General features: G+C 45.3%; 1 protein-coding gene across 1 annotated transcript in view; it reads left to right on the forward strand.

The window, feature by feature from the left end:
- Window positions 1–25,412, forward strand: part of elapor1 (endosome-lysosome associated apoptosis and autophagy regulator 1) — a 121,417-nt gene that overhangs the window by 59,542 nt on the left and 36,463 nt on the right. The window contains exons 8-14 of the mRNA XM_078546589.1: window positions 904–992; window positions 6,692–6,875; window positions 11,689–11,817; window positions 17,121–17,211; window positions 18,001–18,106; window positions 20,680–20,817; window positions 25,067–25,330. Of these exons, the coding sequence (XP_078402715.1) occupies window positions 904–992; window positions 6,692–6,875; window positions 11,689–11,817; window positions 17,121–17,211; window positions 18,001–18,106; window positions 20,680–20,817; window positions 25,067–25,330 (1,001 nt within the window). The remainder of the gene's footprint in view (window positions 1–903; window positions 993–6,691; window positions 6,876–11,688; window positions 11,818–17,120; window positions 17,212–18,000; window positions 18,107–20,679; window positions 20,818–25,066; window positions 25,331–25,412) is intronic.

The following is a 25,412-nucleotide window of genomic DNA, read 5'->3' on the forward strand; positions in this document are numbered from 1 at the left end:
TGAATGGTTCTTAAAATGACAAAGAGAGAAGTTTCACAGAAACACGTTGTAACTGCCAATCTAATATCCCACAACTGAATATTAGGGCTTTGGCCCTTTGTCCATTTGACGTGAAAATAGGAAAATAAAGGATGTTATTTCATATGTACAAGGAGATTTATCCATTGAATGCCTTTAGTTCCTCCTGGCATATACTACTTTGGAGTTTGCAAAAGGGGCCAACTGAGGTTTTTCTTTCTTTCTCCTTTTTATTTCATGAATGTTCTCATATATCCACTTCCTCTCCTGGATGTGTGTAGTTTTTCTGGGGCACAGTTTAGTATGACTGGAGTGCTCTATAGAACTTCATCCAAATGGAAATATTTCAGTTAAAAGCCCTGAAAGTGAGAGCTGGCAGGTTACTTGACAATAGGAGCTCTTCACAACCACTCTGGCCCTATCCTTGTCTGACATTCACACAAACCTCATGAAATCTGTGTCAAAAGCGCTTACTTACTTGACCAGAAGGTCAATAATCCAATGGCTTGACACCCTGAGCCATAGTTCTTTGAATTCACCAGCAGTTTCTTTGTGAAACTGTCCCCTTTACTACAGTAACCACGAAGGCAGAGAATAAATGGTTGCTTCTGCTGTGACTCCTTGCGGTTTCTTTGTAATGTTTTATTCCCATGTGGTGCATGAGCTAATACTCCTGCTGTTACTGCTCTAAATTTAAATCCAAAGGCGTGGGGAGTAAAATGGTTCAAAATTATCTGTGTATTCGCTTGCTCACTTCTCAAGTGTACTTGTATCAAAAGTAGTTTGAGATCTATTTGCTTGGTTTTATTCATCAAGATTGGATTTAGGTCATTGTGTAAATCTTGATTCTACAGCATTTATCTATTTGTATCTTTTTTGATTCAGAGCACGGTTCAGGGGCATGCAAACCACAACCTCCGTGCTCCAACAAGGACTACTTCTCTACGCATACAGCATGTGATTCTGAAGGAAAGGTAATTCTCTTGCATCGAATTTGTGGGATTTAAACTGACCTTGTAATTTTTAAATATAAAGATGGACCACATCAAACAACCCTGCATAAATACTGCAACTTACTTAAACGTATGAAATTTTAAAAGGCTTGTTAAAATTATTCTCTCAGGAATACATGTCGATTGAGTGAAGCTCATAATTCAGTGTGCCTGTTTCACAGACTATCTGTATTATCAAGCGTAATGGCCTGAGGCTTACCAGATGCTCCGCAAACCCCAATGTGACCAGAGAGTACATAACCCCTGCAAAGAATGGGGCTGCCTGGTGGTTTAACAACTCATCCCTCAGACACCCTCGGTCCTGCAGTGGAGTGTCAGCCTCGATTGTGTGATCAAGTCCTGGATTGAGACTTGAACCCAAAAGTTTTAGACTCAGAGTAAGATTGCTACCACTGAGCCAAGACTGATATATTGGCCCCGCCATTTATAGGAACGTGGGGAGGGAGTGTGGTGACTGTTAGTGACCGGAATACCCAGAAATATGATCTCTTATGATTTCCTTTTTAATCTGTTTCCTGCACACCAACTTGCCAGATTTGAAAGGCTGACTGGCTCTTGGACTGGAAAGCCAGCTGTACAAGGCCACAGCCAGGAACTGCAGAGGAGGGAGGGAGAGATCACAAGGGATAGGACATCAGATTGTGAGGCCATCAGCTGATCACGGGGGCAAAGGTATTTAAGGGTAGGGGCAGGTCACTCAATAGCGGAGGTGAGATATTAGATTGTGGAGGTGGGGGCGCTGGCTGAATGTGGAAGGGAGGCAGATCATGGCAGGTAAGATTAGGGAGTCAGGGGCAAGCATTCCTTCTCCTTTTGGCCCACGAGTAGTGCTGAAAAAGCCTTATCCAGCAGTTCCCACCTCCCTTCAGCTGCTGATTTTCCAAGCCCTTGGAAAACTGGCCCATGGCCTTTAAGTCCATTTGGCTGCTGGAATCTGAGCAGGTTAATCACCACAACTCCCAGAAGAAAGCGTGTTTGCGATGGGCTGGGGTTGGATTTCCCTATTTTAAGAATTTAACCCCTAGGCCCTCTCCTGACCATCTTGAGAGGTTAAAACTCGCTCCATTGGGCTTCCTTTCACTTCACTTTCTCCCCATTCCCTTGCAGTCTTGACCGTAAGAATTTTGACTTTCAATGCAATAGTTTTCGTTAAAATGGTGGTGTAAGCAAAATGCTATGTATCTCCCCCAAACCCAGAATTTGACTAGCTCCCTGCACAAAACAAAAGCTGCAGTGGGAGACAATTTGAAAAAAAAATAGAATTGCACTGAAATTTCGCCAATCTGAAATGAACAAGGACCAATAAACCTGTTCTCATGTGTGAATGTGTGAGAAAGAGAGAGAGAAAAAAACACCCATGAATGGTTCACATCTGGAGTACATAAAGTTATCTCTTTTTTTTATGTCAATTTTAAGTTTACTATTCAAGCTATCCAAATGGTGGCATTAATTTTGACTTCTGTGTGAACAGATTATGTTAGCCATTCACCCACATTTGAAGTGATGAGATGATCACAATTTTAAAGCTTTGGCTTCATTAACATTTATGCTGTTGAACTGCGTGTTCTATTGAAGGATAAATTGCAGCCAATCCTTACTCAGTCTTACATTTATTTACAGAGTGATTAGAAGCGTACACCTCCTAACTCAACAACACCACACATTCACTAAGAGTCTCTTATACGTGCTCGTGAAACTCGAATTAATGCTCTTCATCTGCACATAATTAAACACAATGGCCGTAACTCCCAATTAGCATCGGGAAGTGCTGGCTTACAGGAATTACAAGAAATAAATGCACGCTTACCTGGCCTTGAAAATTATGCTGACCCTTCCATTTGTCGGAGCTGCTTGGGGCCTGCATGGAAAGACTCCTTGTAGGCCCCGGTGATATGTAGTTCTGGTGGATTCCACGGCATTTGCTGCTGTAAAGCAGGTAAGTTTGAAGGGCCAGGGAATTGACAGGCCAGGGAGAAGCGTCTAAGGTAAATGATTAGGATTTGGGGGGTGGGAGTGTCCAGGGAGGTGGGGATCGCTGGAGGTCCAGGGGATGTCGAAAATTTGTGGGGAGTGGGGGAGGGGGCAGTCGGAAGTGTTGGGTGGGAGGGGGTGCTCTGAGATCCAGGGGCTTTCCGAGGTCGGTGGGGGGCTGGGGTTGGAGTCCGAAGTCCAGGTGCGGGATGTTGGAGGAGGTTTCAATGGTCCGGGGGCGCTGTCGGGGGTGGGGGGGAGCCAGAGGTCTGGGTTGGTGGGGAGGGGAGGGTCGGAGGGTAGGGGTGTTGGAGGGAGTCGGATGTCCAGGAGCAGTGAGGGTGGAGTTCAACCTCCTGGGGGGGATTGGTCAGAGGTCCGGAGGGTTAAGGGGAGTCCAAGGTCCGGCAGGGAGGATTGGTGGGAGGTCCGGGTGTGGGAGTGGCAGTGTGTCCAAGGTCTGAGCGGGGGCACTCTGAGGTATGGCGGAGGGGGTTGGAAGGGTCCGGGAGCGGGGGATCCGAGCTCCAGGGGTGGGGGGGAGGGGGGGTCTACAAGGTTAGGGGATGGGGTTGTCGGAGGTCGGGTAGAGGGTGGGGGTCGGAGGTTGGGTGTGGGTAGGGGATCAGGGCTTGGGCGGGTCTGGGGCTGGGGGTTTGGGTATGGGGAGAATCCCATGGGATTGCGTTTTCAGATGATTCCCAGCGCAGCACAATTGTCCAGAGGAAGTGTGCACTTCTGGGTAATTGCCATGCAAACCCTTATCTGGGAACGTCCAAGAGGGATTTCCAACACATCTTTGGGCTACCCTCCAAATCCGATGCTAGGGAGCTCCAAAGTTATGGCCCAATTTATATGCAAATACCACTGCGGGCCTCCCCATCTACCAGAAAAGAAAATTCCAGGGAGCAGGAGGATCTCAGTCGAAGAGGTGGGAGATTGTCTTGCAGAAGCAAGAATCCAGATTAATTTTGTGATCCAGCAGGTCTAACAGCATCTATTGTGAGAAAGACAGAGTTAATGTTTCGAGTCCATATGACTCTTCTTCAGAGCTAAAGGGAAGTAAAAATGTGATGAAATTTATACTGTTTGAGGGGGATGGAGTAAATGAAGCTGGATAGAAGGCCAGTGATACGTGGAGGTAAAGGAGAGATTGACAAAGATGTTATGGTCAAAGGGGGTGTTAATGGTAGTGTACTGGCTAAAGGAGGTGCTGATGGTAGTATTAAGATCAGTAAGCAGAATGTGGTAATAGTAGGACAAGTTGTTCTCTGGAAAGAACAACATGAACAACAGATGGCCCTAGTGGGAGTGGGGTGGAGGAGGAGCCGGTGGTGGGAAAAAAGATCGAAAATAGGATAAAAGGTGGGGATAAAACAATGAATAAAAATTAAAATTTTTATTTCTCTTTAGCTCTGAAGAAGAGCCATATGGACTCGAAACGTTAACTCTGTCTTTCTCTCCACAGAAGCTATTGGACATGCTGAGTTTTTCCAGTATTTTCTGTTTTTGTTTCAGATTCCCAGCATCCGCTGAACCTTGCTTTTAATTTTGTGATCCCCAGAGTAGGCTAGGTCTCTTCAGCCTCGTCACTCATGGAACTGATCAGAACCTATACAGTACAGGCTTCAACCAGTTCCAGCCTAAAATAGCCTTCGGAGCTCCATTTACATCATAGGGATCTGGTTTGCATATTGTGAGGTGAGAGTGACTGCCCTTGACATCAAGGCTGCATTTGACCAAGTGTAGCATCAAGGCACCCTAGCAAAACTGGAGTCAATGGGAATCAGGGAGGAAACTGGTTGGAGTCATACTTAGCACAAAGGATTATGGTTATGATTGTTGGAGGTCAGATATCTCAGTTCCAGCACATCACTGCAGGAGCTCCTCAGGGCAGTGTTCTAGGCCCAACCATCTTCTGCTGCTTCATCAATGACCTTCCTTCCATCATAAGGTCAGAAGTGGGGGTATTCGCTGATGCTGTTCGGCACCACCAACGACTCCTCAGATACTGAAGCAGTCCATGTCCAAATGCAGTAAGACCTGGACAATATCTAGGTTTGGGCTAACAAGTGGCAAGTAACTTCCGCGCCACACAAGGCCAGGCAATGACCATCTCCAACAAGCGAAAACCTAGCCATTGCCCCTTGTCATTTAATGGCATTACCATTGCTGAATCCCCCACTACCAACATCCTGGCGGTTACCATTGACCAGAAACTGTACTGGACTAGTCATATAATTAGTGGCTATAAAAGCAGGTCAGAGGCTAGGAATCCTGTGAATAGAAACTCACCTCCTGACTCCCCAAAGCCCATCCACCATCTATAAAGCACAAGTCAGGATTGTGATGGAATACTCTCCACATGCCTTGATGAGTGCATCTCCAACAACACTCAAAAAGCTGACACTGTCCAGGACAAAGCAGCCCACTTGATTGACACCACATCCACAAACATTCACTCCCTTCACCACCAACACATGGTGACAGCAGTGTATACCATCTACAAGATGCACTGCAGAAACTCACTAAGCCTCCTTGGACAGCACATTCCAAACCAAGACCACTACCATCTAGAAGGACAAGGGCAGCAAATGAATGGGAACACCACCACCTGGAAGTTCCCCTCCAAGTCACTGACCATCCTGACTTGGAAATATATCGCCGTTCCTTTACCGTCGCAGGTTTAAAATCCTGGAACTTTCTCCCTAACAGCACTGTGGTTGTACCTACAGCACATGGACTGCAGTGGTTCAAGAAGGCAGCTCACCATAACCTTCTCAAGGGCAATTAGGGACAGGCAATAAATGCCCCATTGCGTAGTCAGCGATGCCCAGATCCCCTGAATTAATTTTTAAAAAAATAATAAAGGGACCTATTGACTGTTACAGGGAGGAACTTTGGACACCTGGCATTAGATACCTTTCAAAATGGTGGCGCCTGCATCACCAGGATTAATGGAACAGTAATGCTATTAGCCACATGTTAAGGCAATTGGTAGTTGGTGAAAAAGTTTAAAATCGATTCTAGTATCTTTCAGGGACTTTCCAAAGTTTGTTTTCACCTTGTTGCTGCTTTACAAAGGTCCATCTCCCTGGCAACCCCAGATAAAATTCTAATTCAGTCTAAATTAATGGGGTGAAAATCTCTTCCCTCTGCCTGCTGTAAATATTTTATATAAATTAAACTCTAGCATGTCTACCTAACTTGCAAAGGGCTGGACAAACCACAGCACAAGAGCAGCTACAAGTTAACAAAAACAGAATTACCTGGAAAAACTCAGCAGGTCTGGCAAATGCTGCTCAGAAAGGCCTGAAGGACAGTTAGTAATTAGGGGAGATAATCTGATTATCATTATCACACCCAGGCAGAGTACAAAGAGTTTTAGTCTAAATCTAGGCTGTAGGTACCTGACCTGGGCGTGTTTAATGAGTGCCAGTATTGGAGGGGGTTGGGGGCCAGTGGTTCCATACACGGCACTGATGCACTTTGATAACTACAGCTACTTAGCAAAAAAAAACTCTCTCAAAACTGAAGTTACTGAACATTAACAACAACTTGTTAACAAACATTTTAACAAAACAAATTGTATCTTCAATTAACTTTACATTTTTTCTTTAGGTTGGTTAGGTTTCAAGCTAGCGACACGAAAGGTAACTTTTTTCTCCCCCCTCTCTTTGATCTTCCAGACTCAGATTATGTACAAATGGATTGAGCCCAAACTCTGTAGTGAAGATCTGAAGGGAGCAATGAAACTTCCTGCTTCAGGAGCCAAGAAATCATGTCAGCCTTGTAACCCGGGTTTTGTCCAAGTCAATGGTACTCATGACTGTCAGCCTTGTCAATATGGCTTTTACTCAGACGGATCTAGAGGTAAAATCAGTGCATTTTTTTCTGAGGTTTTTTTTATCCAAGGATGCATGAAGTGTACCTTGTGCAAAAAGACTGTGACATTATAAAACTTTCTAAAGAGAGTGATACAGTTAGTATACATTTATCAGTTAGAATTAATGCATTAACTGAGTTTAATAACCCATGTGATCTGACCATATTATGGTTTGGGAATTGCTGTTTAATAAAATAAATTGGATCTGTGAGAAACTGCATAGGTACTGTTTGAGAACCTTTGCCTAGGCCTCATGCTCTGAAATTCTCTAATCCCCTCCCCCACCATTCCATCTCCTTTCCTCCAATAAGATCCTTCCTAAAGCCTCCCCTCTTTGACCACATTTTTGGCCATTTCTCCAATTAGCTTCGCCTTTCACTTGGCATTTGTCTTTTTTTTTTGCTAATGCCTGTATGTGAAACCTTGTTTTTTTTTCTGTATTAAAGTACTGTATACTGATGAACAGGTGCAAAGTTTATGTTTTTTCTTCTATGTCATCAGATAATATCTAGCTGGATACAGCTGAAACAAAGTGCAGTCAAATTTAAATTCCCTAACTTGTTTCATGTAAGTGGCTAGAGGTTTTGGCTCTGATCTTACCCTTGGTAATTGTCTACTTTGTGTGCATGTAGTGCCGCCTTCTTCTTATGCAGTACCTCGGGAATACTTCCATTCTGGTAGAATAGGGCTCGGCAATAGTTAAGTCCAATGGGCGATCTGCAGACTCTGCCATATATGGCAGCTGGTGCTTGAAGGGATGGGTAAATGGGCTGTTTGGGGATTTGTGCGCTCCCTCTGATGCCTCAATTTTGTCTCTGCACATTCCTGATGAAGTCTCTCAATGTGCTCGGTGCCCTCCTGAACAAACTTTCTTCAATTTGGTTGGTCCCATGAGTCAGTGAGTATGTTTGACCTCTTCAGGAATACTTTGAGGACATCCCTTGTAGTGCCTAATAGCACTGCTTCTTTGTGATCCACTTTGCTGACTGCTGATTGGAATTGTGATGAGCCTTCTTACAGGAATGTAATGCCCTCCCCTATGGCAAGTTTGGTGATGGGGGCATTTAATCAGGTGGTAGGGTGGCAAGTGGGCACCCTGCTGCCTTTTTGACTCTGCCCCGATAAAGTCCATGACGAGAAGGCCCATGTACAGCCTTCCCGCCCCACTACAAATTGCAGCCCTTAAATAGACAATTAATGCCCACTTAAGGGCTCATCCTGCGGCTGCTGGTATTAACCCAGTGGCAGGCAGGGAACTTGCCATACGTGGAGCGTGACGAGCAAACCAGTGCAGAGCTCCTGGTGGTGGCGGGCAGGGAGATTTCCTCAGTGCCTGATCAAGGGACCTGGGATCAGGTAGGGAAGGGACCCCTTGAGGGCCACTCCCTGTCCTTGCTGTTGACTCCCACCTTTGCTTCACCTCCCCCCCCCCCCCCCCGACCCCCAACTCACTTGGCCTGGGGTCCAGCAACAATACTAGGCCTCAGATGGGTGTCGTATCAGCAGCAGCCGCCACCTCCTCAGTGTCACATCCATTCAGTAGACCTGCCGGCCGGGGTCCTTGTCCCTGGAGCAGCCTGTTGTTGTCCCATTAAAAGTGCATAAATTGCACTTAACACAGCAGGTCTTCCCAAAAAGAGGTGGTGTGGAGGCTCTCGTATTGCGGATGAGACCCCTGTTGCCTCCATTAAATAACCTGCCCTTGTTTTGGGTCACAAGATGGCCCTAACCCACTGTTGCTGTGGCTGCCTGCTTGGTCCCGGCTGCTTTCTGGAGAACGTACTGGTATTTGAGCTGGGTGACCAGATGTTTCATCACTCCAGCAGGCAGTAGCCTTATTTTTGCCTGCTCCATCCAGCCTTAGGGCAGAATCTTCTGGCTGGCGAGAGAGGGGCGGGGCCCGCTCACCGATGCATAAAATGACGCGGGATGACATTGGGTGGAACTCCTGACGTCACCCCGCGTCATTTCCATTTTCAGGTCGGCGAGGGTGCAGCCAAGTCAGCTGTGCCCTCGCCGACCTGTCAACGGCCTATTGAGGCCACTGAAAAACTAATTAAAGTCATTAATGGACCTGCCCGTCCAACCTTAAGGTTGGCGGGCAGGCCGGGAGCCCTCGCGGGCTTCAGAAAAAGCATGAAATCTCATCCACGGGCGGGATGAGATTTCATGAGGGTATTTTAAATTTTTAATAAAAGTTTCAATAAAAGTTATGGACATGTCCCAACTCATGTGACAGTGTCATATGAGGGGACGTGTCAGGGAAATTTTTTTTATCATTTGTATTGCAAATTTTAATTTGGAGCCGATCTCCCTGAGGCAGCACTTAGCCCCAGGGAGATTTGTGTGCTCTTTTGCATGCACATGCACGAAAGAGCGCACTCCCGGCTGAGAAAATCCCCCCCCAGCCCGCACAGGGAGCGCATAGCGCCTCCTGGTGGACCTCACGCTGGGCGGGCCTTAATTGGTTCGCCCACGTAAAAGGGTGGCGTGCCCCCAATCAGGGGCACCAATTGGAGGCGCGCCCACTCCCGCGCTTCCCACCCTCCCCGCAGTGGGGAGGAAAATTTTTCCCTTAGCGTATCCTGAGTAGAAGCAGACCTAAGCCAGAAATGAGGACAGTGAACCTATCCCCATCCGATCTACAGCATCTTAAAGCCTGAATGTACAGCCTTTTTGATGATCAGAGCTCAAGGCCCCTATAGCACAGTCACAATGCATTCAGCAAAGATCCTTCCACCATGGAAAGGTCCCAGCTGGTGGGAGTGGAAGTTTCTGTCTTTTCCAAAAGCAACAATTATTTTGTCACACGTCTATCTTTTTTCTCTGCAGTCAAATAGGGTACAAATATCTTCTAGTATATAATATATATTTAGGTGCAGCATTACAGGAGTTAACCTCTGTTGAACACTTAAGCCACAATTGTAAATATAGCAGCAAAAATACATTTGAGCCCAATGGCTATCAGTGATTACCTCAAGCTTTCAAATTGAATGGATTTGTGTGGGTTTTCCCGTTGGGGTTTTTAGAAAGTAATTAAAGGAAAGTCAGCTAGAAAGGCCAGTCAGCTAGAAACAGAGAGCTCGGCAGAAAATTGTTCTATTACCGAGGGGGAAATTTGACTGCAGTTATACTGAAGCATAGCATGCTGCTGGCAGTCCGCTCTCATTGAGCTCTGTGTGTGTTTGGGATCATGTGCAATGCTTCCTTCCCTGGCTAACTCATTTTTAATAGAAGATAAGATGGATGCAGCAACACCTGCCATTGCAAAAACCTTTTGGACATGCAAAACTGAGGAATCCGATCACAGAATACTTGAGTTATGATACCAATGTCTCATGCTGATTACAGCAGGTGTAATATAACTCCAGCAAAACAAAATAAGTAGGCAGTTCAACCTTGCGAGCCTACTCCACTATTCAATTAGATCATCACCCATCTGTGCCCATCTTTGTTCCATGTCACTTGATACCCTTACCAACAAAAATACATCTCCGTCTTGAAAATTTCAATTGGCACAACATCCACAACCAACAGTGACCAGATGATCCAGCGGACCTTATGGGAATTTTATAAACGTATCTTTGACACATTTCCTCGTTGGGAGAAGTGCTGCATCCAATTGATCTTTTACTAAAAATGAGCTGCCCGAGGAAGAAAGCATTGCACGTGATCCCAGGCATGCACTGAACTCAATGCAAGTGAACTGCCGGCTGCATGCTATGCTTCAGTATAACTGCAATTTAATTTCTTCCTCAGTAATAGGATAGAACAATTTTCTACCGAGCTCTCTGTCTCTAGTGGACTTTCCCTCATATAATTACTTTCCGAAAACCCACACAAATCCATTCAAATTGAAAGCTTGAGGTAATGACAAATAGCCATTGGGCTCAAATTTATTTTTGCTGCTAAAATGAGCTGAAAAATAATGCTTCTACATAACATCCAATCTCGATCTCTACTTTTTCATTGTTGCTTTTCTTTCTCATGACACCAAGTCTTTAGTAGTTTGAACAGGTGTGTCAGCCCTGACTACCAACCCTGAACTTCTTGTACTGCAAACAATGCTGCTGTAGGTCGCTATTATTTTAATAATTTCCTTCAATAATGTGAGACTGTCTTGTTTAATTCATATGTTTTCTATTCCAAATGAATGTTGCAGGATTCTATCAAGAGTAAAGGTTTAGAAAAGACAATACAATTTTCAGATGATCAAACTACAATTCTTTCAATTCTCCTCATGCTGAGACATCTTGTCGCAATTGTTCTGTTCCATGCAGGCAAATCATAAAGGGCACTGCCACTCACTGGCTTAAAAGGATAGTTTCAAGGGCCTGTGTAGCTGCTGGGGAGCCTCACTCAGCAACAGTGCATATCGGAAACTCGTGTGCGCTGCTCATGATGCTGCAACCATTAGTAACCAAAACTTCATGGTCAGCGTGCACCAGAGTTTGTGTGTGGACCTGATGCTGGGGGAGGTACCTTTTACTGCAGACTCATAAAATGATCCCTTTGGCATCAGTAACATTGTGAGAAAAGAGTACATCTTGGAAATTCCACTCCTGGAATCAAGAATTGGCAGAGTCATCAGTGCTCCTGATTTTTCTAATAATGATGGTACAAGGTCTTGGAAACCTTGCACAAATTGATTGTTGCCGAAGTACCACTCTCAAAGAAGTGGAGTGTGAGCAGGCATATATCGGTAATTTTATAGAGCACAGCTGGTTGGCAGCACTGAAGAAAAGTATAACAGATACATCCGGTTGATTAAATAACTTACTTATATTTGATTTTGTTCAGAATGTACTAAGTGTCCTGTTGGAACTGAACCAGTATTGGGATTTGAATACAAATGGTGGAATACTTTGCCAAAAAATATGTTCAGTTCATGTTTCAGTGGAATGAATCAAGATTGTGGAGATACAACAGGTAAACAAAACAAGTATATAAGATAATATATTATCATTTGTCAGTCATGAGATAAATAGTCCGTCCAAACCATTCATATGATATTTGCCTCGGTGATTGGTTTTAGCTTTTCCATTCAATATGTACAATTATTACACTTTGAATTGTTACCTAACATCTCTTCACATATCCATGTTTTAAAATGTAAAACAAAAATCCAAGGATCTTTGTCCTGTGTTAGTCCTCTGGTCTTAAATTAGATTTAATTCTGCCTAGTCAGTGTTTTCTATTGTCTAGCCAACTGTGATCCTTTTACATCCCTCCTTCGCTAAATTTATGATTCCTTACCGATGATTCCAATCTTTGTGAGATAAGATACTTTCCCAGTACTGAAATTTAAGTGTTGGAATGTACTTAGTATTTTAGGTCTCGTGATCTTGCTATTTTACTCTTTCATATCTTCTGATTTGATGGGACCGGAAAAAGTCTTCTTCTGGCACCTCTGTTTGGGCACCTGTCCAGGTACCTACAACAAAGTGAGGTAGAAAGCTCCTACCCCATGTGCATGGCTTCCTTTTAATTGTCACTGCTTTAAGCATAAACACTCCCATTCCACAGAATCACAGAATTGTTATGGTGCAGAAGGAGGCCATTCAGTCCATCGTGTCTGCACTGGCTCTCTGAGCATTTTAACTTAGTGCCAATCTCCTGCCTTTTCCCTGTAACCCTGCACCGTGTCTCTATTTAAATAATCATTCAATCCCCTCTTGAATACTTCAACTGAACCTGCCTCCGCCACACTTCCAGGAAGTGCATCCCAAACTACTCGCTGTGTGAAAAAGTTTATTCTCACCTCGCATTTGCTTCTTTTACAAAGCACTTTAAAACCGTGCCCTCTAGTTCTTGATCCATTTACAAACAGGAACAGTTTCTCCCTATCTACTTTGTCCAAACCCCTTATGATTTTGGAAACTTCTTTCAAGTCTGCTTTCAGCCTTCTCCTCTCCAAGGAAAACGGTCCCAACCTCTCCAATCTTTCCTCATAACTGAAGTGTCTCACCCCTGGAACCATTCTCGTAAACCTCTTCTGCACTCTCTCCAATGCATTCACATCCTTCCTATAGTGTGGCACCCAGAACTGTACACAATACTCCAGCTGAGGTCTAACCAGTGTCTTCTATAAGTTCATCATAACTTCCGTGCTCTTGTATTCTATGCCCCTATTAATGAAGCCTAGAAAACTGTATGCTTTAGATACAGCTCTCTGCCTGTCCTGCTACCTTTATTGACTTATTTACATATACACCCAGGTCTCTAAGCTCCTGCACACCCTTTAGAATAGTATCCTTTATTTTATACTGTCTCTCTACATTCTTTGTACCAAAGTGTATCACCTCACTCTTCTCCACATTGAACTTCATCTGCCACCTACATGCCCACTCCACCAATGTGTCAATGTCCTTCTGAAGTTTTACACTGTCCTTCTCACAGTTTGCAATTCTCTCAAGTTTTGTGCGGTCTGCAAACTTTGAAATTATCCCCTGCACACCAAGATCTAGATAATTTATATACGTAAATCAGGAAAAGCAAGGGTCCCAGTACCGACCCCGGGAACTCCACTACAAACCTTCTTCCAGCCAGAAAAAGACCCGTTAACCATTACTCTCTGTTTCCTACCCTTCAGCCAATTTACATCCACATTGTTGATTTTATTCCGTGGCCTATAACTTTCCTCACAAGACTGTTGTGTGGCACTGTATTGAACACCTTTTGGAAGTCCATGTACACCACATCAATGGCCTGCCCTCATCCATCATCTCTGTTACCTCTTCAAAAAACTCCAAGTTAGTTAGACACGATTTTTCTTTAACATATCCATGCTGACTCTTCCGAATCAATCCACATTTTTCCATGTGACTATTAATTCTACCCCGAATAATTGTTTCTATAAGTTTCCCCACCACTGAAGTTAAACTGACTGGTCTGTAATGGCAGGGCAGATCTTTACAACCTTTCCTGAACAAGAGCATAGTGTTTGTAATTCTCCAATCCTCTGGCAGCTCCTCCGAATCCAGGGAACATTGAAAGATTATTGCCAGTGCCTCTACAATATTCTTAATCTGGATTGAGCAATGTCATTTTCCACCCTCGTTCTAAACCTTATGATACAATGATCACTGTGCCCTAAATGTTCCCCCACTGTCTACTTGGCCCATCTCATTCTCAAGTAACAGGTCTAGCAGCGCCTCCTTTCTTATTGGACTGGACACATACTGCTGTAGGAAATTCTCCTGAACACAATCTAGGAACAATTGTCCCACACTGCCCCTTAGACTACCACTATCCCAGTTTATATGCGGGTAATTAAAGTCCCCCATTATAACTACTCTATGGTGTTTACACATCTCTGTAATTTCCTTGCACATTTGTTCCTCCATATCCTTCCCACTAGCTGGTGGTCTATATATTATACTGAGCAATGTAACTGCGCCCTTGTTATTCCTTAGCTCTAGCCAAATTGATTCTGTCTTTGAATCCTCTTACACATCCTCTTCCTCCAGTAACAGCAATACTCTGCTTAACCAAAAATGCCACCCCTCCTCCTTTTTTCCCTTTCTTATCTTTTCTGAACACCTTGTAACTAGGGGCAGGATTTTTGGATCTTTGGGCGGGTGGGCCTGGGAGCGGCCGGGAAACGGTCCGCCACCCACGATTGGCCCCCGACCGCAATTTCACGCTGGCTGGCCAATTAACAGCCAGCCAGCGTGAAAAGCGTTCTGAGAAGCTCAGTGCTGCCTGATTGAGGGTGGGAAGAGGCCGAGCGCCGAATTCTGCGCTTGTGCGAGGGAGCGCACAATGAAAACTCCCTGAAGGCAGACAGCTGCCTCAGGGAGCTGAAGAATATAAAACCCTTAAATAAAGATGTGGAAAATGTGAAAATAATGTCCCCACATAGGATTCACTCACATGAACATCGACATAATAAAAAATCTGTCAAAACATTTTTAAAAAATTAATGTCGGAAACCTCATCCCGCCCGTGGATGAGGTTTCCTCAAAAATGAAAAGGCCGCCTGGCTGATTCACCCACGTGCTAACCGTAAGGTTGGATGGGCAGTGAAAAATATCATTTAATTAATTGATTAATGGCCTAAATAGGCCTCTTAATTGTCAGTGGGCGAGCTGCCAGCTCCTGTGCTCTCCCGCCAACCGAAATATCGCGCACTATTTTGTGTCCGATCGGGTCGGGCTTGTGCCCACCCGCGGGACGTAAAATTCTGCCCCAGGAATATTTACCACCCAGATCTGCCCTTCCTTAAGCCAGGTCTCTGTTATCGCCGCAACATCATAATCCCACAAGGCAATCTGTGCCTGTAACTCCCCAATTTTACTAACTACACTTTGCGCATTTACATACATGCAGTGTAACCCTGATTTAGACTTCATTACTTGCTCCCTTACTCCGACTCCATCTATTAACTTACTGTTCTCTATTTTAGTGCTATCTGCCTCTCCCAGCATTCCGTGCACCCTGGGATTACTTTCTAATATTCTCTTCTGGTTCCCACACCGCTGCTAAATTAGTTTAAACCCTCCCCAACAGCACTAGCCAAACGACCCGCAAGGAACTCAGTCTTGTCTCTGTTCGGATGCAACCCGTCTAGCTTGTACTGGTGCCACCTCAACCAGAGCCAGTCCCAGTGTCCCAGAAATCTAAAGCCCCCCCTCCTGCACCATCTTTCCAACCACGCTTTCATCTGTCTTGTCTTCCTATTCCTGTACTCACGTGCACGTGGCACTGGGCGTAATCCGGAGATTACTACTTCAGTGGTCCTGCTTGTTAATTTTCTACCTAGCTCCATAAATTCCGATTGCAGGACCGCACCCCCCTTCCTACCTATGTCCTTAGTACCAACGTGTACCACAACCTCTGGCTGTTTGCCCTCCACCACAAGAAAGTCCTGCAACCGTTCTGTGACATCCTTGACCCTAGCACCAGGGAGGTAACAAACCATCCTAGAGTCCCGTTGACGGTCGGAAAAACGCTTGTCTGCTCCCTTAACTAAAGTATCCCCTTTCAGTATTGCGCTTCCCCACTTCTTCCTCCCTCCTAAACAGCTGGGCCAACCATGCTGCCATGGGCTTGGCTCTTGCTGCACTCCTCCAAGGATCCATTGCCCTCCCGATATCTAGAATGGAAAACCGGTTCATGAGTGGGACCTCTAGGGACTCCTGCACTACCTGCCCGTTTCTCTTGGACTGCCTGGCGGTCACCCATTCCCCTATCTACAAGCTTACCCCTAACGCAGGGTGACCACCTCTCTGAACGTGCTAACCACGTCGTTCTCTGCCTCACGGATGCACCTCAGTGTCTCCAGCCACTGCTCAAGCTCTGAAACGCGGAGCTCAAGCTTGTGCAGCCGGTGACACTTCCTGCACGTGGGCTCGTCTGGGACACAAGAAGTGTCCACGACTCCCCACATGCCACAGGACGGGCATTCTGCTTGGCTGAGCTATCCTGCTATGCCTTAACCTTAAACTTTTAAATCACTTTTTTACTTAAACTTTAGTTATTATTAGTTACTTTAACTTACTTTAACCTTACTCTTGTACTATTAACTATAAACTGGCGATTAGCAGAAAGTAGAAATTCTTTGCCCTCACTCGTAAATCAGCTCCCTCTCCTGTGCCTATAAATTCTGGCTTTCCATGTGCTTGTTTAGAAATTTATGTTTCTGTGCTCGCACTGTTTTCAATCTCCTGACTGTCTCTCCACTTGTGCCGTTTTACCTCCTGGACTCACGCTGTTTTATCCCCTGAAATCGTGCTGTTTTATCCAAGTGGAGAGTTATTTTAGTTGGCCCTACTTAATAAACCTTTCCAAAAAAGTACAGTTCCTACTTTGTTCTAAACCTTATGAATAGAATAAACCTTAAACACTTACCAGACACTCACCAAACAGCAAGCTTCTTCTCCAACCAATCAAATTGCTTCTTTCCTGTGATGTCACAATTTGTTATTTTTCTCCACTCTCCTTTCGAACTCAGTGCGCGCCGGTTCCGAGCAGTTGACAGGTACGCATCTCCGACTGCTCCTCCCGAAGATTTGCAAAGAGGGCAGAAACTAGGCATCGTGAGTCTCCTTTGTTCTTTGCTGCACAATGGAACTGAGGAGAGGAATGCTCATGCCGATAGCATGAATGTACCTTTTTGAGTGTTTAACTAAAAATTATGTTGGAGGGAGAAACTGGTATTTGTAAGATGTGAGTTGTTTATTCTGTGGAGAATCAGCTGCAGTTCTTTTAAAGAAATACCTTTGTTTCAGGGTGGGAGGTGGCTGGAGACCATATACATAGTTCAGTGGCAAGTACGAGCAATAATTACTTGATGCTGATGATGCACGTTGCTGGATTTAGGTAAGAAAAGATCTTTATACCATATTACTTGTATAGCATAAACAAGGACTTCATGAAGTTCAGGATATCTTTTGTGCTGATTTTTAATAATTAGATAGATTATTAAAATATGTATATTTCTACAGTCTCCCCTTTCTCCCTTGTGTTTTCCTCACCAAGCGGTACACATACCTAATAGATGCTATTATCATTTGCTGTAATGCAAAATGGTTCAGTGCACAATTACTTCCAGGCAGATTGCCTTAGTGCTGCTTTTTTGTCCATGAATCAGAAGGTGAGCAATGTTGGAGAATCCTCCGTTGATGGTGATTACTCTGTACTGCAGACATTTTGCTCAGGCCTGGCAAAAGAGCATTAGTTTTAGGTTTAAGTGTTAGGTGAGGGTAGGGTTCACAATTAGGTTTCCTAGCTGACTGTCTATGGAAGTATGGTTGTAGGTGTGAGGGCATGAGTTCAAACAAGTCTCCTTAAATGAAAGTTCACTGGTAATAGCAAACTTCTTGATGATAAGGCCCAAATGCTTGGAAAAGTACATATTTCATTTCCTTCAACTTAATTATATTTCAAAAGGAAAATGTGTGAAAGGAATATGAATTCGTATGGTTGCTTTAAGTATGACCGCATAAAAGAGAGAACCACTTTTTAAAAAAATCTTACTTTTATCTTTTTTCTTGTTGAAGCGCAAAATCAACCATGATCATATTGAATGGAGGAGCAGGCTCAACAGGTCGTATGGTCTTTTTCTGCTCCTGTTTCTTATGCTCTTATCATGTTTGATTTATTTCACAGGCCACCAGAGTCAACAATAGAGAATTTAGACAACCCAGAAGTTGCTCGGATCACTTTTATCTTTGAGACGGTGTGCACTGCAGACTGCGAGTTATATTTCTTGGTGGTAAGCTATACTCCATTTATTTTTGGACTAAGGTTAAATGGCTTTGAGGGGTGCGGATTAATGTAAGGTGTGGAGAGGGATATAGTTAACTCATCGAGGAGCCTTGAATGATTTTGAGCTTTCTGTTGCGGAAGATCTTCAGGATACTGGTGTAATGTGCCCTTAAGAGATAGCAGCATGCCATCACTAAAAGGGAAGTGTATCATGTGATCCAGTCTCAGTTTCACTTTGGCCTGTGACCCAGAACACAGCACACACACAGCTCTGCTGCTGATGTCCTCAAGTTTTCTACCTTTGTATAAATGTTCTCATGTGTCTAGTCTTAATATATGAACCCACAATGTGTTTACACAATCCCTTATGAGTGATTGATGTCTTTATATTATTATAAAAACATGACATGGTGGCAGAGGTGGATTGTCATTCTTGGATGTTGTTCCTGGTTGGGTTTGGAATCTTGTCCTAGGTGCAATAGAACTGCACATTGGTTGAGGAACTGGAATGGATTTGATTTGTCCTTGGTCAAACTTCACCATTGCGCCTTTGTGTGTAATGACTTCATAGGAACTTGGTTCCAAATGAATCCTTGCCACCTCGGCGGGTTGCCACATACCTTCTGTGGGATCCTGGATGCAAACTTGTAGTCCCAATGTAAACTTGTCAATTCTGTACCTGTGTTTTTATCGTGCACATTGGTCATCTGCTCTTATGATTTTAAAAGCTGCTGTCTAGTTTCTGAGAGAGTGTATCAGTGCACCAAAGCATTTGCATCAACCTTCAGCCATGAATGCCAAGTGGATGATCCATCTTGGCCTGCTCCGGAGGCCCCCAGCATCACAGATGCCAGTCTCCAGGCAATTTGATTCACTCCACATGATATCAAGAAATGGCTGAAGGTACTGGATACTGCAAAGGCTATGGGCCCTGAAAACATTCCAGCAATAGTACTGAAGACTTGTGCTCCAGAACTATCCGTACCCTTAACCAAGCTGTTCTAGTACAGCCAGAACACTGGGATCTACCCGGCTATGTGGAAAATTGCCCAGGTATGTCCTGTACACAAAAAGCAGGATAAATCCAACCCGGCCAATTACCACCCCACCAGTCTACTTTCAAACATCAGTAAAGTAATGGAAGGGGTCATCAACAGTGATATCAAGCAGCACTTGCTTATTAATCACCTGCTCACTGACGCCCAGTTTGGGTTCCGCATGGGCCACTCAGCTCCTGACCTCATTACAGCCACGGTACAAACATGAACAAAAGTGTTGAACTCCCGAGGTGACGTGAGTATGACGGCCTTTGATATCAAGGCTGCATTTGACCAAGTGTGGTATCAAGGAAACCTAGCAAAACAGGAATCAATGGGAATCAGGGGGAAAACTCTCCATTAGTTGGAGTCATACCTTGCACAAAGGAAGGTCGTTGTGGTTGTTGGAGCTTAATCATCTCAGCTTCAGGACATCACTGCAGGAGTCCCTCAGGATAGTGTCCTAGGCCCACCATTTTCTGCTGCTTCATCAATGACCTTCCTTCCATCATAAGGTCAGAAGTGGGGGTGTTCGCTGATGATTGCACAATGTCCAGCACCATTCGCAACTCCTCAGATGCTGAAGCAGTCCAAGTCCAAAAGCAGCAAGACCTGGACAATATCCAGGCTAACAAGTGGCAAGTAACATTCACACCACACAAGTGCCAGGGCAATGACCATCTCCAACAAGAAAGAATATAACCATCGCCCCTTGACGTTCAATGGCATTTCCATCACTGAATCCCCCACTATCAACATCCTTGGGGTTACCATTGACTAGAAACTGAACTGGACTAGCCATTTAAATACTGTGGCTACAAGAGCAGGTCAGAGTTTGAAATTCTGCGATGAGTAACTTACCTCCTGATTCCCCAAAGCCTGTCCACCATCTACAAGGCACAAGTCAGGAGTGTGATGGAATACTCCCCACTTGCCTGGATGAGTGCAGCTCCCACAACACTCAAGAAGATTGACACCATCCAGGACAAAACAGCCCACTTGATTGGCACCATATCCACAAACATTCACTCCCTCCACCACCGACACACAGTAGCAGCTGTCTGCACCATCTACAAGATGCACTGCAGGAATTCACCAAGGCTCCTTAGGCAGCACCTTCCAAACCCATGACCACTACCATCTAGAAGGACAAGAGCAGCAGATAGATGGGAATACCACCACCTGGAAGTTCCCCTCCAAGTCACTCACCATCCTGACTTGGAAATATATCGCTGTTCCTTCACTGTCGCTGGGTCAAAATCCTGGAACTCCCTCCCTAACAGCACTGTGGGTGTAGCTACACCATATGAACTGCAGCGGTTCAAGAAGGCAGCTCACCACCACCTTCTCAAGGGTAACCAGGGATGGGCAATAAATGCTGGCCCAGCCAGCAAAGCCCACTTCCCATGAATGAATGAAAAAAAAAATCACCGTGACAATGAACATTTATTATACTTCAGATCATGGATCAGTTCAATAAAATGTAACAGCTTGTTGTTGTAATTCTTGTCATAAATCCTAAAATAATGTGCAAATGTTTCAGGGACCTACTAAAGAAAGTACAAGATCAGTGGAAGCTTGGAATGGCTCCAGAGAAAAACAGTCATACACGTATATTATTGAAAGAAATACATCCCTTGCTTTCGTGTGGGCATTCCAACGAACGACTTCATTTGAACAGGTACACCCTTATACTGGTACCTGCGTTATATTTTCTATATTATTGATTTTTTTTTTTATGGCATCAGAATCTGATACATTAACAATTGCATTTTCTTAAGCATGCTGTGCTTAATGTGCAGAAATGATGGGATGATGGCTAAGAAAAATAGTATTTGTTCCACACTTTCCTCAGGCTTTAGTTGTTTATCCTATTTTCCAATTATTTTACGCCTGATTTTACTTTGCCGCATGCTAATCAGATTCTCAGGAAATCTGATCATAAATTGACGTTAGTAAGATTGGTACAGAAACCAGTGTAAATTTTGGGTTGAGTCGGATCAAGTCAATTCCAGCCCACAGTTTCTCTTTGTTTTGGGACTCTCGTCATCTCGGTAACTTTCTTTCAAGTGTGAGAAGTAAGCCATAGCTTCGGTTTTCACCGGATTTTATGTCTAGCGTGTGGGGGCCATGGGGGATGCCGAAACAGGCTTATCTCCTGCCAGTCTGGTGGCCCTGCACCAATTTAATGTCCATTGGGATGGTAAATTGAGGGGAGACTTCCATCCCCATCTGGAGAGGAAGTTCCTTCCTCCAAGCGCTGCTGACCAATCGGGTGGCCGGCAGATCTCTAGCCTCAGCAGTGCCACCAGGAGTAGTGGCCAGTGCTGGGACTGCAGCCAGACCCCAACAACGTTCATTGCTGGAGCCAGGAGAGGGGAGGGGAGTATGCTGGCTGTCCAGGTTGAGGGAAACTGGGGTGGGGGCTAGTAGTGAACAGGAATGGTTGCGGGGGTTGGTGGTGGGGGGTGGGAATAGGGGTTTGACTGGAAATTGGTAGGGTGCCTCCAATTGAAACAGGGAGTAGAAGAGGCATCTCTCCCCAACCCCTTTCCCACCCAAAGCCTAAGCAGTGTTACCTGCCGTGTTTCCGACCCATCACCAGGCTAAGTTGACTGCCACCTGAGAAATAGCGGCGGAGGCCAGAAGTGGCCCTTAAATGGGCATTAATTGCCACGTGGGTGAGTTGGCCACCCATCACCACTGCTGTAAAATTGTGACGGGGACAGGGGCAGGTGGGTAGGCACCAAGAAATGTGACAGGCCATTTTACTCACTCCCCCCCACCCCCGGCCACCAACACCACCTGGAAACCTACCCACAGGGGAGGGTAAAATTCTGCCCTGTGTTTTAAGAAATTTTTGGATTAACAGTTCCAAAGATACTCCTGTCTTTTTTTCCCTAACATAATTACTGCTGTTAAGACTGTTGATCATGTTCACCCTTCCAGGATGATTGGTTAATTCTCAAAGCCTGAGGCAGGGCTTCTGTGAGTCACCCTCCTTTGTGACTGTTTCAGCAGCTGCGCTCCTCTAGCTGCAAACTTTTAATTTAAAGATTCACATCATGGGCAGAACTTTTCGCTGAGCGGGCGGGTGCGCGCCCGACCAACCCTCTCGAGCATAAAATAGCACGTGATGACATCAGGTGAACATCCCGATGTCATCCCGCTCTCTCACGATATTTCAGTTGGCAGGTGAGCGTGGAGTCAGAGCCGCGCCCGCCATCAACTACGAGGCCAGCTAAGGCCATTAAAAAGGCAATGAAGCTGTATTTTACATTGCCCGTGTGATTTGGCACTTGTCGCACAGGCAAAATGGGCAGGCGGGCAACCGACAATTTGCTGAACCTCATCCAAATGTGGGATAAAAAGGGTCAGTAGTATTGCCAGCCTGAGTTGTGAGGAGCCTTGGAGATAGTTTACAGCTGGTTGCTTATTGGCACTTGGCAGCTTAATCTTTGTTTGGGGCGTCCTGCTCAAACCTGGTCAGCAGCAGCAGGTTGGGCGAACCTCTGCCTGTATGTGACCTCTCTGCTTGTTTATGGCCTGTCTTCTCCTGAAAGAACAGAGGAGCATTGATTAGTCCACTCTCTACCTGCAGCGCCATTGCAGCCTGGCCAACCCCAGCTGAGGAACACCTCGCAGGGCACATCCGAGTTACAGCCCTTGAGCCATAAGGCACTCAGTTCAAGCCACCTGGGCTCACCCCTTGGCCAGCCCCAGCGTCAATGACAGTTAGCACTCAGACTCAAACACCCCTGAGGTCTACAGGGGGACGGCCACACCTTAACACTTCTGCACACTGACCCATGCCAGCATGATACTCACCCTTCCTGAGCGCAGCAGGTCATTGAACATCTTCCGGCACTGCACCCACGTGCACCGCACAACGTCATGGCTGCTCACCAACACTGCCACCTCCTCCAATGCCCTCTTTGTGAGGTGCTGTGGCCTCCTCCTCCCATCTCTGGGGACAATGGTGTCCCTCCTGGCGGCCACCTCCTCCAGGAGGACCACGAGGCGCTCATCCAAAAAGCGGGGAGCCGAGTGCCCACCTGACCTTCCCTCCAGCCTGGCGTCTCCAGCCGCACTCAACTCCATCACTTTGCTAATGCAGAACAGACGTTCTTCTGTGGCAGTGTTCCTGGGGCTGCCTGGGCCATTTTTAAACCGGCCGCTAGGTTGCCATTGGACCCGATGCCCCCGTCCTCACTGGGCCCTTCCTGACAAGTGGGGAGGCACGTTTCACGCTGTGCGTGCCTTAATTGGCCCGCCAGCATGAAATCGCGGCCGGGGGCCAATCACAGACGGCAGCCTGTTTCCCGGCTGCTCCTGGGCCCACCGACCACACCCACCTGCTGATCTCAAAATTCTGCCCCATATATTCAAAAAAAAAAATCAGGATGTCTTATGAAAAAAAAAATCATGGAGAAACTTGAATTCAAGTGTAGAATTCAGCTCTGCTTTGCTTAGTCTGGATATAAATGATTTCTGCAGTTGGGATAGCATGCTACCTCAGGGACATTGCTTTGCTGTGTCTTCATACGCTGTATTATTATCTGTCATTCCAGCATCCAACATTCATCCCCAAGTTAACTTTCACCAGAACCAGGACAATGATAATGGTCAGGCCTATGTGACATACTGGATTGTTACAAAGTGCATTCCTATGTAGCAGGCATGTAATATTGGCATCATCTCTTTTTTAAACTGACATTATCCAATATTATTTAGTGCTGAACAAGTTTTACCTTGTTAATAAATGTTATTTGCTTGGAATTGCTGACATTGATACTTACAAACTCCCACAGGTGGTGCAGACAGATACCACAGGGTCCCAAGCTATTCAGTTCAACGAGCTTGAGACTTTCCCACTTACATGCCATCCATGGTGGCCTCTTAATTCCATACAATTGTTCATTGGAGAAAAACATCCATACTTTATAAAGATCATGCCCCTGCGGGGCATGGACAGATATCACACTCAGTCTATATCCAACCTATAATAAAAGACCCTGCTTTCAGTTGAAACCTACATTGGGGGTTGCTGCAGCGCAGCAGCCTCCCGAGGTTAACAGACTCCATGCACAAGATAACTGAAACCATTAAGTGGCCACTTAACCCTGACAGGTATGCCTGCAGCCTTCTACTTGTGGAGTCCAACAGAGATACCCACCAGAGACATAGACCACCCAAAGGTAAAGACTCCCGTCTTCCCTAAAAATGAACCCTCTCCGCCTCCTCGCCTGGGCCCTCCTGACTGCCCCGGTGAGCCCGCCTTACCAGCCTTCACTCCAGGCTCTAAAGATGGTCCTACAGCCTGGGCATCCAGTAGTACCAGCAGTGGCCACACTCTCAATGGCACTGCCGATACTGAGGAGCTACCAGCCTCCTGATTGGCTAGCAGCTCTCAGGGGCAGGAAATTCGCTATGAGGATGATGAGAACCCTGACTCCAAGTAAGGTAAGTGCTTGGGTGGCACTATATCAGGTTGGTGGGGACAGGGGTGGAATGGTCGCAGCTGTCTTGTCTATCACCAGCTCTCTAGTCAGTGAAAGGACCCACCACCATGAGCATTAAGGTGTGTGTCCGTGTGTGTGTGTGTGTGTGTGTGTGTGTATGCACACATGCGCATGCGTGTATGTGTGCATCTGCGTGTATAAATGCCTATTGAATGAATCAGAAGTGCTGTAGCAACTATTCCTTTGTGAAAAACCTTTTTTAATGAGATGAAAATCAACTGTGCCCTACAATGGGAATGCAATTCAATTTGCCAGATTACTTCCCAGTTTGTGAAGGTAAAAATTACTCTCTCTGTTTTATTTGAAAAGATATCCAATATTATGAAGTTTCTGCACAGCAGCAAAGCACCTTGTGTTCCATTTTAATAAAGGCTAGTAGATATTTAAGTTATGGCCTCTATATTTCAGAGTCGAGTGTATTCACCTGATGTTGCCAAAATTTACTCCATCAATGTGACCAATGTCATAGGAGGGGTCTCATCATACTGTGTACCATGCGCGATGGAATTGAACTCCTCAGGATCATCTTGTGTATCATGTGCATCAGGACAGTACATAGACAAGGAGTCCAATAAATGCCTGTCATGTCCACCAATTACACACCTCAAAGCACATCATCACTATGGAAAGGAGTCTTGCATCCCATGTGGACCTGGCACCCAAAATAATTTGGTAATCATTGTTATTTATATTTGTGGATGAAAATATGTGTGGGACATCAACACTGATGAATATGATAATACCCAATTACAGC

Source organism: Cetorhinus maximus, chromosome 8, assembly GCF_964194155.1.
Source record: "Cetorhinus maximus chromosome 8, sCetMax3.hap1.1, whole genome shotgun sequence".
In the NCBI taxonomy this organism is placed as follows: domain Eukaryota; kingdom Metazoa; phylum Chordata; class Chondrichthyes; order Lamniformes; family Cetorhinidae; genus Cetorhinus; species Cetorhinus maximus.